This window comes from Suncus etruscus, chromosome 1 (assembly GCF_024139225.1).
Source record: "Suncus etruscus isolate mSunEtr1 chromosome 1, mSunEtr1.pri.cur, whole genome shotgun sequence".
Taxonomy (NCBI): domain Eukaryota; kingdom Metazoa; phylum Chordata; class Mammalia; order Eulipotyphla; family Soricidae; genus Suncus; species Suncus etruscus.
The window spans coordinates 10,851,587-10,868,360 of NC_064848.1; the positions used below are offsets into that span (position 1 = coordinate 10,851,587).

The 16,774-nt window shown below is 37.8% G+C and overlaps 1 protein-coding gene across 1 annotated transcript in view; it reads right to left on the reverse strand.

Moving 5' to 3' along the window:
• The window catches only part of MYO9A (myosin IXA), a 246,893-nt gene that overhangs the window by 48,079 nt on the left and 182,040 nt on the right, over positions 1-16,774 (reverse strand). The window contains exons 25-27 of the mRNA XM_049777567.1: positions 9,389-10,948; positions 5,211-5,310; positions 4,546-4,758 (exon numbers count right to left, since the gene is read on the reverse strand). Coding sequence (XP_049633524.1) covers positions 4,546-4,758; positions 5,211-5,310; positions 9,389-10,948 — 1,873 coding nt within the window. The remainder of the gene's footprint in view (positions 1-4,545; positions 4,759-5,210; positions 5,311-9,388; positions 10,949-16,774) is intronic.

Here is a 16,774-nt window from a genome sequence, read left to right on the forward strand (position 1 = left end):
TACTATTTTGAGAAGCATTAAAATAAAGGAACCACATGAAACTATTAATTTTTACAGCAATTTGAAGAGAATTTGGGTCTAAGAAAAAGCTAAGTAGAACTTACCAGTTCAAGGTTTACAAAGAATATCAAACAGAAAGTTAAGAAAATAAGTCAGAGAATCAAATCTTCCTAATTTCACTGAATAAAAAGTCCAGGGTTCAAGAGAGAATACAGTGGATAAGGTGCCTGTCATGCATGTGCTGACTCAGGTTTAATTCCTAGTTCCCTCTATGGTTTACAAGTCCAGTAAGAGTCATCCCTAAGCACAAAGTCAGAAATATACCCTGAGCACAGCTGCTTCCCGATCCTCAATCCCCAAACAGGTGTAACATTTAAGGTATATAATACAATGATTCGAAAACATAACAAAATGATTATTGCAATCAAATAATTATTCGGGTATTTTTTTTTTGGTTTGGGGGTCACACCTGGTGACGCTTAGGGGTTACTCCTGGCTATGTGCTCAGAAATTGCTCCAGGCTTGGGGGACCATATGGAACGCTGGGGGGATTGAACTGCATTCTACCCTAGGTTAGCACGGGCAAGGCAGATGACTTACTGCTTGCGCCACCACTCTGGCCCCAAATAATTATTCACTTTTATGTAACAATGGTAGTGACAGAACCTGAACTTCACTTAGTCTCCAATGTTCAGAATAACTGTGAGCCTAACAAATCATAAAAGAATGGGGCTGGATTGATAGTATAGTAGTAGGTTGAAATCATTGTACTTGGTTAACCCAGGTTCATTCCTCAGCATCCCATATGGTCCCGCAAGTCTTTGGAATATAATATTCTAAAAAATATTAACAACAAAAGGTCCAGCATTAAACAAGACAAATTTTTTAATGTTTGGCATCTGATAAAGGGTATTAAAAAGTTATACACAAAAACAACTAGCCCATGAACAACTGTATCTTTCTAAAATAGCAAAAGAAAAAATTTTAAGAGCAAAGCTTTAATATATACAGTTTTAACATATCCCATAACAAAACATTGTCCTAAATGTTGTTAAATACCAACTAGTTTTCCAACTTAGAATATCAATATAAAAGTCTTTGTGACTATGTAAATTTATAAAACTTCCTCTGAGAAATTATTATGGCACACATATTCAAAGTGAACTTATCCTTACTGAAATGGGCTATCAAAACTCAGCCTTACTTTATTAAGTTTTTCTGGCATCCTTTTTTTGAGTGAGCAAAAATAAGTTCACCAAAATAAGGACCAATACCCTTATGAATACTAAATAAAAATAAGTATATAAAAAGTGACATGGAGGGAAAATAAAACTTAATGTTTACCATACTGGTGTGAAAAAAAAAATACTGAAATTCTGAAAAGCTCCCCCCTCCCGTTTTCAGACCACATCCAGGGCACTCAGGAGTTACTCCTGGCTCTACGCTCAGGAATTACTCCTGGCAGGCTCAGGGGACCCTATGGGATTCTGGGGATTGAAACCTGGTTGGCCGCATGCAAGGCAAATGCCCTACCAACTGTGCTATCACTCTGGGCCCCTCTGGAGAGCTCTTAAAGAGACAGGCTCATAGAGATTTATTACCTTAAGCCAAGAGAATGATAGAAAAATTATATTTATAGTTTCTACTAAATTCATAGATAGTATCTTCTCTGCACACAGAGAGTAAATTACATATATAATTCTACTATACTTAACGAATTATTTTACTTACCATTCAGGAGACTAGACAAAAAATTTATAAGTCACTTCAAAAATATTACTTAGCAGAACATGTCTTTTTGGGAAAAAACAACCCAGTGAGAATGAGAGCTGAGTGAGAATAAAATATGAAGACTAATATTCAACTGGCATTCAAAAGGAGTTAAAAAATCCCAAAACTATTAAGAAAGATGAATAAATTGTCTATTACTCTGTCTCCACTCCTTCATAGCAGATAGCAACTGATTATTCCCTACTCAAAAGGTAAAGTTTATCAAATACCTCCTCAGGTGATTAATTTATATTTTTCTTTTATACCATCATATCTTCCATAAATGGCAAAGTGAGAATGCTTCTTCCATGGTTTAATGAACATAATACTTAGCAAATGTCAGTGATGGCATCACTATCTAGTTTTTCAAAATGCAAGTGCCCAGAAAAATCAAACCATTACAATCCTGAAAATTCAGTAAATTTCATTTTGAAACAATTTCCATTTTCACAATATCAGATATTAAAACATGGCATATTTCCAAAACTAAGAAACAACACACTTTTTAAAACTTGCTCCCCTGCCCCATCCATCCCCAGTATCTCTCAGCATGTTCTAGAAAGCAAAGCTTCTTCATGCAAGTGTCCATCAGAGACTAATACCATCACCTGCTCCTAAAATAGCTAGTGATGAAAAAGAAAGACAGTGAGAAAGCTGAAGATGTAACTAACACACTGTACAGAGGTGCTCTACAACTTCCGGCATGCAGTGGCTATGAAGCAGGTGAACAGTCATAGGCAGAGGCTAACAGCTAGAACCCTTTAAAGGGGCTAAATGCTCCAAGCGAAAGTCCAGATTCCTGGTTCATCTCAAAAAGGAGTTCCCAGTGAGAAAGAATTCTACCACCAAAGGAAATAAAGTTTGTAACAAAGGAAACGCTCAGGAACAAAACAGCATTTACAAATGCTAAGTTTTTCCACAAATAAAAAGTCTGTGAACACTTAAAGATTAAGTATGATCCCTAATTACATTAAAAATACCTAAATCGTTTTCTTTAAAAGTACTTTGTTTTAGTATGATTTCATCTTTATTTTGGGGGGGGGCCACACCCGTTTGACGCTCAGGGGTTACTCCTGGCTATGCGCTCAGAAATCGCTCCTGGCTTGGGGGGACCATATGGGACACCGGGGGATCGAACCGCGGTCCGTCCTACGCTAGCGCTTGCAAGGCAGACACCTTACCTCTAGTGCCACCTTCCCGGCCCCGTAATTTCATCTTTATTAATCATATGAGTGTTTTATTATTTACAATTCAAAAAATATGGATACTTCCAAAAGAAATTTACCCTACACTAAAGAGAGGGCTTTGGATGATTATATATAATGTATTTAGCATAATTATATTATATACATATAAGTGAACATAACAGATTGTTTTCCATCTTTATGATCCTACAGTTTGGCTGAGGGAAATGTCTCATTTATTTAATTAGGGAAATGGTCATGTATTGTTATGGTTATTTTTAGTCTTACTTATCCTTTTTTTTAGATTATTAATATTAATCGTTTAAAAACTAGACCTGGAGGGGCCAGAGAGACAGCACAGTGGCAGGGTGTTTGCCTTGCACACAGCTGACCTGGGACAGGTCCAGGTTCAATTCCCGGCATCCTATAAGGTTCCCCGAGCCTGCCAGGAGCAATTTCTGAGTTCAGAGCCAGGAGTAATCCCTGAGCATGGCTGGGTATAGGGCCCCCCAAAACCAAAAAAAAACCAGAATATTTTTATTCATAAATACATACCAACCTGTCAAATTATCTATGAGCTTTGGCTAATATTATATTCAAAGTCAAAATAGTAAAGCTACTGCCAATGCTATAATTTGTGATTAATCAGAATGAACATTAGAGAGGGCCCAAGATAGTACAAGGAATAATCATTTGCCCTGAACATACCTGATCTCAGTTCTATCTCCAGGACCATGTTCTGCCAGGAATAACTCCTAAGCAAAAAGTGTACCACAAAAGCACACCTCCAAAAATATACATATAAATAAATATGCATATTGCATAGTGTCTTTTTCTTGGCCGGCTTGGTCTAAGGAAATAGTTTTAGAAATAAAAACATTTTTTAAATTTAAATTTCATGCTATCAGTAAAAAAAAAAAAAAGTAAGAAAAAAGTGAGACAAAGGGACACAAAAAGTACCTCATTTCTGCTAAGTGGATTATTCTGATAATAGTTACTGCTTTGCTAGTTTGGGGTCAGCAAAAAGCCCATAATCTGTTTGTTTGTTTGTTTGTTTTTGTCTTTGGGGGGGTAAATGCTTTTTACTAATACAGCAATGCCCATTTTATTTACTTTCTACAAATGATTCGACTAGATATTATGGGAGTTTAGTTGCCAAAAAACTATGATGTTAAAATGTTTATAATTTAGCTCTTTTAAAAAATACTTTGAGGGTCTCTATTCTAGATCTTTTAATATCTAACATAATACATCCTTATATAGGTACAAAGTTAAAGATTAATTTAAGAGCTAGAGATATAGTAAGGAGCTCAGTAGTAGAGCACTTGTAATGCGTGTGTTCAGACTCTGGGTTCCAATCTCCAGTATGACACACATCCAAAAAAAAAAAAAAAATTAAAAGTTTTGCCAATTTTATTTATCTAAGTCCTACCAAATTAAGGTTTAGTTTGAGTTGCTGTGTTCACTGAGGTTTCCCATGTACAAATCAACTATATTGGAAGAAGCTGTGAGGGTTAGCTTTAGATTAGCAAAAACTACTCCCATTAGATTTATTTGTTGCTTAATTATCTTTAAATTACTGTAAAATTACCATTTCGGAGTCACTATGAGAGGCCTGACCCAGGCTGGATGCAGGTCCTATCTCAGAGTGAGAGGCTTGGTCAAGGGAGAGTAGGGGCTCAATTATGTCATCGTAATCATCTTCCTCTGTGTCCCCCTCCCCATCGGCAAAAGTACCTCTAGTCAAGAAATCGGAGCGCGTCCGCGCCATTCGAGCTTTCTTTTTATGGGCCGGTCTGGCAACCTGCTTGACCAAATGATAAAACAAATAACACAACAATGTTTTGTTTTGTTTTTGGACATGATGCCAATGAAAGGCATCAGAGAGCTCATCAATTTCTTGAGATATCCCTCCACCCCACCAAACTCTGTGCACTGTAAATGGCCAGTATCACCAAAGCAACCCATACACAATACTACGGACAAAAACTAAGAATAAAAGCTAAGTCAGTTTTCCCTAGCCAATGATGTCGTCTTTCACTGCCAGAAGAAGTCATTATTTCTTGTATAAACTGTCTTCTTTTTTTTAACAATTTCTTTTTTCTAAACATTATCTAATTTTTAGACACCATTCTCTGCCTAAAATATGCCTCCCTAATTTTAACAAGCTTAAAGTGTTCTACCTATAAGAATAGTAATTTCTAGAATAGTATACCCCTATTTCAAAAAGACAGATAAACAATATTTAGTACCTACCTCTCCTTGACCTGGCCCACAAAATTTCATAGGCTTCGAAGCTGGTTCATTTATTTTATGAGGTTGGGGATTTGCACTGGTTAAGTCTTCTTTACTTAAACTTTAAGATAAAAACACAAGGGAATTCAGACCACACATTTCTTGGCAGCAATCTGAATATATTAACATGAACTGTAGCTAGTCAAAGAATTCCAGCACATCCTACAAATAGTATCAAATCTTATTCAATTTCCAAAGCAATATGTGAAGATACTACTATCAATTATTTATATGATAGGGGAGATTTCAGTGGTAAGCTTAGAGCATCTGCATCACAAGTTTAACGCCACAAGATTAATCTCAGGTGCCACCACATGTGATGAATAAGATCTTAATGGTAATTCTGCTTTTTGACTGGCAACTCTGCTACCTGGAATCTCTATAGCACAAGTGATTTCCGGTCGCATCATATTCATCACAACTAAAGGAATTATGACCCCAAACAATCATCACAATGAAAAGATGTGAAAATCTAGAGAGAACACAAGGGGTAAGGCTCTTATCCTGCAGGTGGTCCATCCTAAGATTTGGCTTCTAGTACTGCATATGGGAGGAGTGACCTCTGGAACAGAGAGCAAGAAATAAACCCTAAGCAAAATCTGGTGTGGCCCCAAAACAAAAAAAAAAAAAAAAGGTGTAAGCAATGTGACCAGAGACCCCCTCCAAATATAACATGGGAGCATCACTATATGTACTTAACCATGTATGCAACCTCTAGTTAATAGTCATAACAACATCAGAAGAAAGAAGGGAAGAGTTGAAGAATTTACACACATGACCAGATTACTAAAGTTGATAGTGCCTGCTAAATTCCATTAGGTTATCTAAGAACACTAATGAAATGAAATGGATATAATGCCAATTATGGTAAACTGTCAAATACCCAAAAATTTTTAGAATTAACCTTAGAAGCAGCATTTGACTTTATAGCCATTATGAAATGCATGATAAGTAGTCACCCACTGATGAGGACCTAATTTTTTTGCTTCATATTGAAGTGATCTTCATATTTAGATGATCTCTTTATAGTCTCAGAGGTCCATAAAGGTTGTCAAGAATCAAATACCAATTTGATATTGGTTAACAAATTTTCTGTTTTTTTTTTTTTTTTTCCCCCCCAGTTTGGGCTTGGAGGACACTTAGGGCTTATACCCAGGTGTTCAGGGCTTACTCCTAGTTCTGTGCTCAGTGGACCATATGGGGTGGTAGGTGTCAAATCTGGGTCAGCTGTGTGAAAGACAAGTGTCCCTGTATGATCACACCCACTGTATGATCTCTTTGGCTCTGCAAATTTTCTTTTGGGAATATCCACATAACTTTGCATCTATTTTAATTTTAAAACTTGGGATTCCACGAATAAAATCAACACTGGCAGGATAACATACTGCTATCAAGCTGGAAAAGTGTGCCCTTAGGACATATAGATGATATATACTCAACATTTTAATTTTACTTAAATAAGCATAATGATTCCTCTTTATTAACTATGTGAAAATGAATGACTAATGAAAATCTGTAAACTATATTTTGTGATCCCATTTACTATTAATTGTCAAATCTTAAAATTTATAAACATATTGCTTGTTACCTTTGCAAGATGTAGATTCATTAAGAATCAAATCTTACCTCAGAAATAATTCTGGGTTCTAAGTATTCATTGACTTTTGTTAGTTTTATAGTTTCATTGTTTAACTTTTTATAGGGATCTCAGGGCCTCTTCTAGCAGGGCTTACTTGAGGTGTACCAGGAGCTCAAGGGTCATCCAGGGCCACATCCAGTGGTCCTGGAAGAGTAGAGGCAATGCCACATATGCAAGAAACAAGCTCTGCCACTTGAGCTATCTCCCAAGTCCCTAAGAGTAAAAATTGACAGACTGTGCTTCCATTTAAAATCTTTCAGAAATGAAAAAAATTATTTGGAGGAGAGATTCCCAAGTGGTGATCAGAATGGTCAGAAGACCATTCTCAGACCTTAGCAAACTGGGCAAAAAGGAAGGTCTGTGAAGTAAATTTGGTGGTGCCAGGACCACTCACCTGGGGTGCTCAGGGTATATCTGGCCATAAGGGAGCCATAAGGTTGAAAGGTTGTCAGTCACCTGCAAAAGCATGAGCTTTAAGGCTGTACTACCTCCCTAGACTCCTGTTATTTTTTTACAGAGGCAGGCCAATGATTCTTAAGAGATTATCTTGTCTCTATTCTATGAAATAATCCCTAATCAAATCTAAATTGATGGCAATTTGCCCAGCTAAAAGCTTCTCAAAGATCTCCCCATTAAGTGTTTAATCAAATCTTAACAATCCCACCCCCTTAAAAAATCAAATTTGTTGCCTATGGACTTTGATTTAATCTACAAAGAAAAAAAGAATAGTATTTAACTATACTGCTTTTAAACATATCTTTTTTTTTTTTTTTTACATTTTTCCTTGATATGTTTTCTTGAGCCATATCCAGCTCTTTGTGCTCAGAGAACCATAAAGTGTGCCAAGGATCAAACCCAGGTCAGCCAACATGTACAAGGCATTCCTGTACCCTCTTTTCTGCTTGCTACAAGATTTATTTGTCTATTTGTCTGTCTTTGGGTTTTGGGATACACTCAGTGGCACTCAGGGGTTACTCCTGGCTCTTTGCTCAGAAATCACTCCTAGCAGGTTCTTGGGGACCATATGGGATACCAAGGATCAAACCCAGGTCAACCACATGCAAAGCAAATGACCTGCTCACTGTGCTATAGCTCCAGTCTCCTGATTAATTTTTTTATTCTCCACCATTTACCAGATGAAAACCACTTAGCATTTATCACTGCTATAGAAAGAATAGCACTCTAGGTTACTTCCTAAGTGTAAAACCCAATGCTAATTTCTAATCATAAAACTCAAGTTTTAATCTCAGCTTTTCTCTAAATATGTAACTCTGAATAAATCATTTAATGATGGTCCTAGTGACTTCAATAAGCTGAAACTGAACTAGATAATTTAGAATGGCCAACACTGGACTCTATAAAATTAGCATCTTTCTAGTATGTTTCTAGTACTAAAGACAGATTTGAAGTATAAAGTTTATCTTAAGCTTTCACACACCCAATACACAGAAACATTTATTTTAATAAGTTAAACCAAGTAGATTTTAGATTACTTCTCTTAGATAAAATGCTAAAAGGAATAATTCACAAGGATGATCAACACTTTTAAAAATCTACAAGAAAATCAAAAACACGGCTATGGATAAATGATGGTGTACACTCAGAGCTTGAGGGAAAGGGTAAGATGAGAGCTGTCTTTTGATAAGAAAGTTTCTTTTGCAAAATGAAAAATTACAGATGTCTGCATCTATTCGACAATACTGTACTACAGTTACAGATGGTTAAGATAATAATTCTGGGAGTATTTGGGGGGCACATCTAGTGATGGTCAAGGGTTATTACTAGTGTTCAGAGCATCGTGTAGTCATTGTGGATCAAACACAGGGCTCCTGCATGTAAAGTATATACACCAGTCCTTTGAGCTATCTCTTCTTGACCCCAGGTGGTAAATTTTATGTCAGGTGCTTTAACTACACACACAAAAATAAGTATAAACAACTTAGTGAAGACCACAGATGAAATAAAAGTTATGAAAAGGAACATTAACTTTGGGGGCCAAATCTGATGATGCTCAGGGTTTACCACTGGCTCTGCACTCAGGAATCACTCCAGGTAGAGCTAGGGGACCATATAGAATGCTGGGTATCAAATCCAGATTGGTCACTTGCAAAGGCAAATGTCCTACCTGCTGTGCTATTTCTTGGGCCCCAGAACATTAACTTTAAGTCTGACAATAGCACACTATAAACTGCCTTAATACAGCCAACACTTACTGACTACTTAGTGCATTATAAGCACTTACTGCCTTTCACAGTAATTTTTCACTTAATATGAGGGAAAACAGAAAACTCTTTATTTGTGCTTAGTCAAAAAATTATGAGGTATAATTATATCAAATTTTAGATGGCTGGCTAGGGTCAATATCTAGGGACTCTTTTTTACAGAGAAATCATTAATTTGAGTAGTATCTTCAAAAGTAACTGGAAAAGATCTAGGGACCCTTAATAATAATTCCCCATAAAAATTTTCATATAAGTCCATAAAAATAACATTTACTTACAGGGAAGTATTCATATTATCTTTTGGTGTGAAGAAAATGGCCCTAGTAGTTTCACTTCTGAAAGGGTCATCAGACTTGCGGCTGTAAGACTGAGATGACTTAAAATGTTCTCTTTTTGAAACGCGATTATTAGAGCGTTTAGAGGATACATTCTGCTGAGTAGACATTTTATATGCCTTCTGTGATTCTTTGTTAGTGTTATATTGACAGGAACCTTCTTTTCTTTCAAAAAACAGGGTGACAGGTCGGTCTTCCAGGGGCATGTGAGAAGAGGGACTCTCTTTCGGAAAAAGAGCTGCATCTTTTACAGTTACTGATGAAGGCCTTAGTACACTGGGTTCTTCCTTATTTACAGGATTTAGGATAAAGAGAGAGGAAGGTCTCTCTACTCTTTGCTTTGATTGATGAAAAGGTGATGGCAGGAGAGTTTCCCCAATTCGCTTTTCAACTGTCTGAAAAGCTTTACGTTCCTTTTCTAAAATGCCTGTCTGTTGTCGAATCTGTTCCATCATCTCTTTTTCATTCTGCTGCTGTAACTGCTTTTGCCTTTCTTCCTTCTCAGTGTTTAGCTTTTCTAACTTCTTAAGCACGGTATTAGAAGAATCCGTTTTCAAAGAAGTAACAATCAGATTTTCTCCGGAGAAGTGAGACTTTCTACCTTCCCTATTGATATCCAAAGAAAGAGTTGGAAGTACCTCTTCTTTGTTTCTCTGAATGCTTGTATCTAGTTGGGAACTGGTTTTCAGTAGATCTTGTTGAGGGATATAAAAAAAAGTAGGCAGACTATTTGAAATAAAGGAGTCTCTCACATGTGGCTTACATGTAATAGATTCAGAAGAACTAACAAGTTTTTCCTTCCTAGATCCATTCTTCAAAGGAACTGAGTCAGAGGGTGCCCCCTTAGAGTTAGTATCACTTGAGGTGCTAAGGGTATTATCTTGTGAATCAAATTTTGGGCTGCTTGGTATCTTGGGTGACAGAGACTGTAAGCCCTCATCATCTGGTTGGCTTTTTTGATTTTCTTCGTAAGTCAGAAGTTCCAAACTCCCTTGAGAGCTTTCACTATCAGGTGTACAACGTTGAGACTGAGGGCCCTCAGAAATCAGTTCTGTAGACCACCTACGTTCATCTGAAGGAGAAACACCTCCAAGAGAACGAACTTTCTGCAGTTCCAAGCTAAAAATAGCTTGTTCTAGTTCTCTCATTCTTCTACTTTCTCTTTTGGCTCGACCAACTTTTTTCTGGTGAAGATCCTCCAGGGACATAGGTCTTTCTCTTACAATCACATCATCCTGCAAGCTGATACCACTCTGGCTTCTAGTTCTCTCATGGTGGCTATTTGGGGACTCCTTCAAGTCCTCTGAACTTTCATATTTAATGCGATGACCCTCTATCACAGACTTACATTCCTCTATAGCTTTTACTCTGTTGTCAAAGGAGCAATCCTCCCATTCTGAAGGGTTGGAACCCTGAATTTCAAGAAGTCCAGATGGCTCAGTAGTCTCCAATCCAAAATTTAGTTTCATTTCTTTCACTCTTTGTTCTCTTAAAACTTTAAATCTGTATTTTTAAAAAATTGGAGAGAATGATTAGATAACCCTTGATTATTACAAAAAGAATATTAATAATACTCTGAGAAAATAGTATTGAGATTTTAAGAGGAAAATGTTTTGCAATGTTCTTTATATAAGACTATAGAAAGAGAGCCATTTTGAACTGCATCAGCTCTGCTACATGCTGTGGTCATGAAGCACCCAGCCTAGAACAAACAGCCTGAGGCCATGTCAACAAAGGTAAGCTGTTCTTGCCATGAAGGGTGGAGCCAAAGGAGTGTGGCCACTCTGTTTTGCGGCCTCACACATCTCCTAGCCAATGAACCCCAGAACAACACGTAGAAAACACCACATAAGTATGTTAATGGAGAAACAACACAGGTCAACACTACACACAGAGAATGAATATGGCAGCTCTGATCACCCAAAATTTAGCCTCTCGGATAAGAAGTTTAGAAAAGAAATATAGGGGGCCGGGCGGTGGCGCTCGAGGTAAGGTGCCTGCCTTACCTGCGCTAGCCTAGGAGACGGACCGCGGTTCGATCCCCCGGCGTCCCATATGGTCCCCCAAGCCAGGAGCGACTTCTGAGCGCATAGCCAGGAGTAACCCCTGAGCGTCACCGGGTGTGGCCCAAAAACCAAAAAAAAAAAAAAAAAAAAAGAAAAGAAATATAAAGAATCCTCAGAGAATTCAAAGAAAGCATGGATTGAGCTGAACAAACCACAAATAAGAATCAAGAGGATATAAAAATAGAAATGAAAAAAACTCCAAACTGAAATAACAGGACTAAAAAACATGGTAGGCGAAATAAAAACCTCAGCAGAACGCCTCTCCAACAGAGTAACAGCAGCTGAACACTGAATCAGTGAACTGAAGAGATTCATAACAACTCCATACAACACAAGAGATTGGAAAAGAGATTTAAAGCAAACAATCAGACAATGGAAAAAATACTCAAAGAATGTGAATAGAAGTCTGATAAACTCAACAGACATAACCTAAGAATCATTGGAGTCCCAGAGATTCAGGAAGAAAATCCCCAGGAAGAATCAATAATCAAGGATATCATTGCAGAGAAAGTCTGAGCGCTAAAGACTGCAAGTAACCAAAAGAGACCCAAAGAAAAGCACCCCAAGACACATCCTAATCACTATGATTAATCCCACAGATAGGGATAGAATACTGAAAGCAGCAAGATCAAAAAGGGTAAAATTACATTCAAAGGAGTGCTGTTAATATTTACAGCAGATGTGTCGCAAGAAACCATCAAGGCTAGAAGGGAATGGTGGGACATAGTGACAAAACTCAATGAAATGAATGCTTCACCTAGAATACTACACCCAGCCAGACTATGTTCAGTTTTAAAGAAAGTATACATAGTATATAATAGATCAGAAATACTAGACTCAAAACCAGCCTTAAAAGAAAAACTGAAAGGTCTACTTTAAGACAAGACAGACCAACAGACACACCAAACTTCTACACAAAGATTACACTAAATCCTTTAACCATTCTCTTTCTTTTTTTTTGGTTTTTGGGCCACACCCAGTAACGCTCAGGGGTTACTCCTGGCTATGTGCTCAGAAGTCGCTCCTGGCTTGGGGGGACCATATGGGACGCCGGGGGATCGAACCGCGGTCCGTCCGAGGCTAGCGTAGGCAAGGCAGGCACCTTACCTTTAGCGCCACCGCCCGGCCCCTAACCATTCTCTTTCAACATCAATGAACTAAATGGAGGGAGGGAGGGAGGGAGAGGGAGAGGGAAAGGGAGAGGGAGAGGGAGAGAGAGGAGAGGAGAGAGGGAGAGAGAGAGAGAGAGAGAGAGAGAGAGAGAGAGAGAGAGAGAGAGAGGGAGAGAGAGAGAGAGGGAGAGAGAGAGAGAGAGAGAGGGAGAGAGGGAGAGAGAGAGAGAGAGGGAGAGAGAGAGAGAGAGAGACACGGGGCCAGTTTGATAGCCAGCGGTAGGTCGTTTGCCTTGCACACAGCCAATCCAGGAGGGATGGCAGTTCAAATCCAAGCATCCCATATGGTCCCCCAAGCCTGCCAGGAGTGATTTCTGAGTGCAGAGTCAGGAGAAACCCAAGTGCCACTGGTATGACCAAAAACAAAACAAAACAAGTGAGAGAGAGAGAGAGAGAGAGAGAGAGAGAGAGAGAGAGAGAGAGAGAGAGAGAGAGAGAGAATGGATCAAAAAGCTGAACCCAACATTCTGCTACCTACAAGAAACACATCTTAATATTCAGAACAAATATAGACTCAAAACCAAAGGCTTGGAAGACATTCATTCAAGCAAACAACTCCCTTATAAAAGCTAAAGTGAGGGGCCAGAGTGGTAGCACAGAGGTAGGGCATTTGCCTTGTCCATGGCTCACCTAGGATGGACAACAATTTGTTCCCCTGGTGTCCCATATGGTCCCCAAGCCAGGCACAATTTCTGAGTGAACAGCCAGGAGTAACCCCTAAGTATCACCAGGTGTGGCCCAAAAACCAAAACCAAAAAACTAAAAAAGAAAAATAAAAGATGTTATTGTAATAATCACCAGAGACAATAGAGATGAGGGCTGGAAGGACCAGCACACAATATGAAACTCACCAAAAGAGTGATGAGTGCAGTTAGGAAAATAACTACACTGACAACTATGTTGACAATGTCATTGTCAACAATAAGCAAAATGCTTATTTCGAATACAGGTGGGGGTAGGGTGGGGGAGCAGGGGGATTGGGGACATTGGTGATGGGAATATTGCACTGGTGAAGGGGGGGGTGTTCTTTTTATGACTGAAACCCACTATAATCATGTTTGTAATCATGCTGCTTAAATAAAGATATTTAAAAACAAACAAAAAAAAGCTGGAGTGGCCAAATTAGTATCAGATGATAAAAAATTTAGATTTAGACATTTCATCATAAAATAAATATCATAAAATAAAATCTCCTAAACATATATGCATCCAATGAAGGACCAGCAAAATACTTAATACACTTGTTGATAAATCTGAAAGAAGACATCAACAGGAACACAATAATAGTGGAAGACCTTAACAAAGCCCTGTCACCCACTGATAGGTCAACAACAGGCTGAAACCCAAAAAGAATATAATAGCTCTGGAAGGAGAAATGGAATAAAGTGGACTAGTAGATAGAGGGCACTCTATCCCCAGGAAACTGGATATACATTCTTCTCCAATGCACATGGGTCATTTTCCAGGATAAGACTACATGCTGGTCCATAAACCATACCTCCATAAAATTCTACAAACTACTTTCTCAGATCACAATTACTGAAATTAGAAGTAAACTACAAAGGGACACAGAAGAAAAATGTTAACAGCTGGAAAGTAAACAGCTCACTACTGAACAACCAGTGGGTCAGAGATTAAATCAAAGAGGAAATCAAAAGATTCCTGGAATCTAATGTAAATGAAGATAAAAATGACCAAAATTTATGGGACACAACAAAAGCAGTACACTAAGAGCACACATCAAAAAGGAAGACAAGGCCTACATAAATAACTTAGTAACACAGCATATAAAATTAGAAAATGATTAACAAAATGAACCAAAAATAGGTGGGCAGAAGGAAATAACAAAGCCTAGAGCATAAATCAATGCAGTGGAAATCCCCAAAGCAATCAGAAAGATCAATGAAAGTAAAAGTTAGTTCTTAAAACAAAACAAAAAAAAAAACAAGATTGATAAACCACTAGCAAAACTCACAAAGAAAGGGAAACTTAATAAACCGGATTAAAAATGAAAACAGGTTATCGATATAGATACCACAGATATTCAAAGAATAATCAGAGACTAATCTGAAAAACTCTATGATACAAAACATGGGAACCTGGAAGAAATGGATAAATTCTTGGACTTTTATAGTCTCCCACAGTTGAATCAGGATGATAGCATATCTAAACAGACCCATCATAACTGAGGAAATTAAAATGGTCATCAAAAGTCTTCCCAAAAACAAAAGCCCAGGCCCAGATGAATTTATTAACAAATTCTATCAAAACTTTCAAGAGGAATTACTACCAATCCTCTTCAGGCTCTTCCAGGAAATTGAAGAAACAGAAACACTCTCAAATAGTTTTTATGAAGGTAATATCATCCTGATACCAAAACCTGACAGAGATGTTGCAAGAAAAGAAAACTACATACCAACATCCCTGATAAATACAGATGCAAAGATCCTCAACAAAATTCTGGCAAATAAGATCCAATGCCTCATCAAGGTCATACACTACAACCAAGTAGGTTCATTCCAAGAATGCAAGGATGATTTAACATACATGAATCAATCAACAGAGTACACCATATCAACAAATATAATAAAAAACATATGATCATATCAATATATGCAGAGAAAGCATTCAGTAAGGTCCAATGCCCATTCATGATAAAAACTCTCAACAAGATGGGAATGAAAGAAACTTTTCTCAATATAGTCAAGGCCATTTACTACAAGCCCCTTACAAATACTATACGTAATGGAGACAAACTAAAACCCTTTAATCTAAAATCCAGAAGAAGACAGGGCTGCCCCCTCTCACTACTCCTATTTAACATAGTACTGGAAGCACTTGCCATAGCAATTTTAGGCAAGAAAAAGAAATCAAGGACATCCAAAAACGAAAGGAAGAAGTCAAGCTCTCTTGTTTGCAGATGACATGATACTACATTTAGAAAACCCTAAAGACTCTACCAAAAACTTCTAGAAACAATAGACTCATAGAACAAAGTGGCAAACTACAAAATTAACACACAAAAATCAATGGCCTTCTTTGTGACAAATAATGATAGAAAAGAAATGATAGTAAAAAAATAATCCCATTCACAATAGTGCTACAGAAACTCAAATATCTAAACTAAAAGAGGTGAAGCAAAGAAAATTACAAAAAACTGCTTCAAGAAGTAAAGACACACGAAAATGGAAATGAAGACATGTACCCTGCTCATGAATTGGGAGAATTAACATTATTAAAATGGCAATACTCCCCAAAACATTGTACATATTTAATGAAATCCCTCTAAGAATACCCATGAAAATCTTCAAAGAAGTGGATCAAACACTCCTGAAATTCATTTGGAACAATAAACACCCACGGCTAAAGCAACCCTTAGAAAAAAGATGGGAGGCATCACTTTCCCAACTTTAAATTATTTGGGGTGGGGCTGGGTTTTGGGCCACACCTGTTTGATGCTCAGGGGTTACTCCTGGCTATGCGCTCAGAAATCGCCAAAGGCTTGGGGGGAACCATATGAGATGCCGGGACATCGAACCATGGTCCGCCCTAACTACACTCACCACTTTTTGCAGTAGTGATAATTTAATCCCTTTCTTTGTTTCTTTATACTCTGCATTACATAAAGATGGTATGCATCTTTTACCTTCTGACTCATTTTACTTAGCATGGCACCCTACAATCCCATCTTGGGGACAGCACCTGGCTGAGATAGTGCTTACACTTAAAGGTACCCAGGGACCAAATTGTTCTTGGCATCAAACTGGGCTTGATCACATGCGAAGCAAGCACTCTGACCTCTATACTATCACATTGCCCCAAATATACTATATTTTTTTAGTTTAAACAATTTATTTTATTTTACTGCAGATGTTTTTATTTTTACTCTCTTCCAAATGAGGCTTAAACTTGAGAATAAAGTTCTTTCTATCTAATCAAATTTTGAATGTTAAAAAATTAGGTATATTATTATTATTATTATTTTTGTGTGTGTGTGGTTTTTGGGTCACACCCGGCAGTACTCAGGGATTATTCCTGGCTCCAGGCTCAGAAATTACTCCTGGCAGGTATGGGGGACCATATGGGACGCC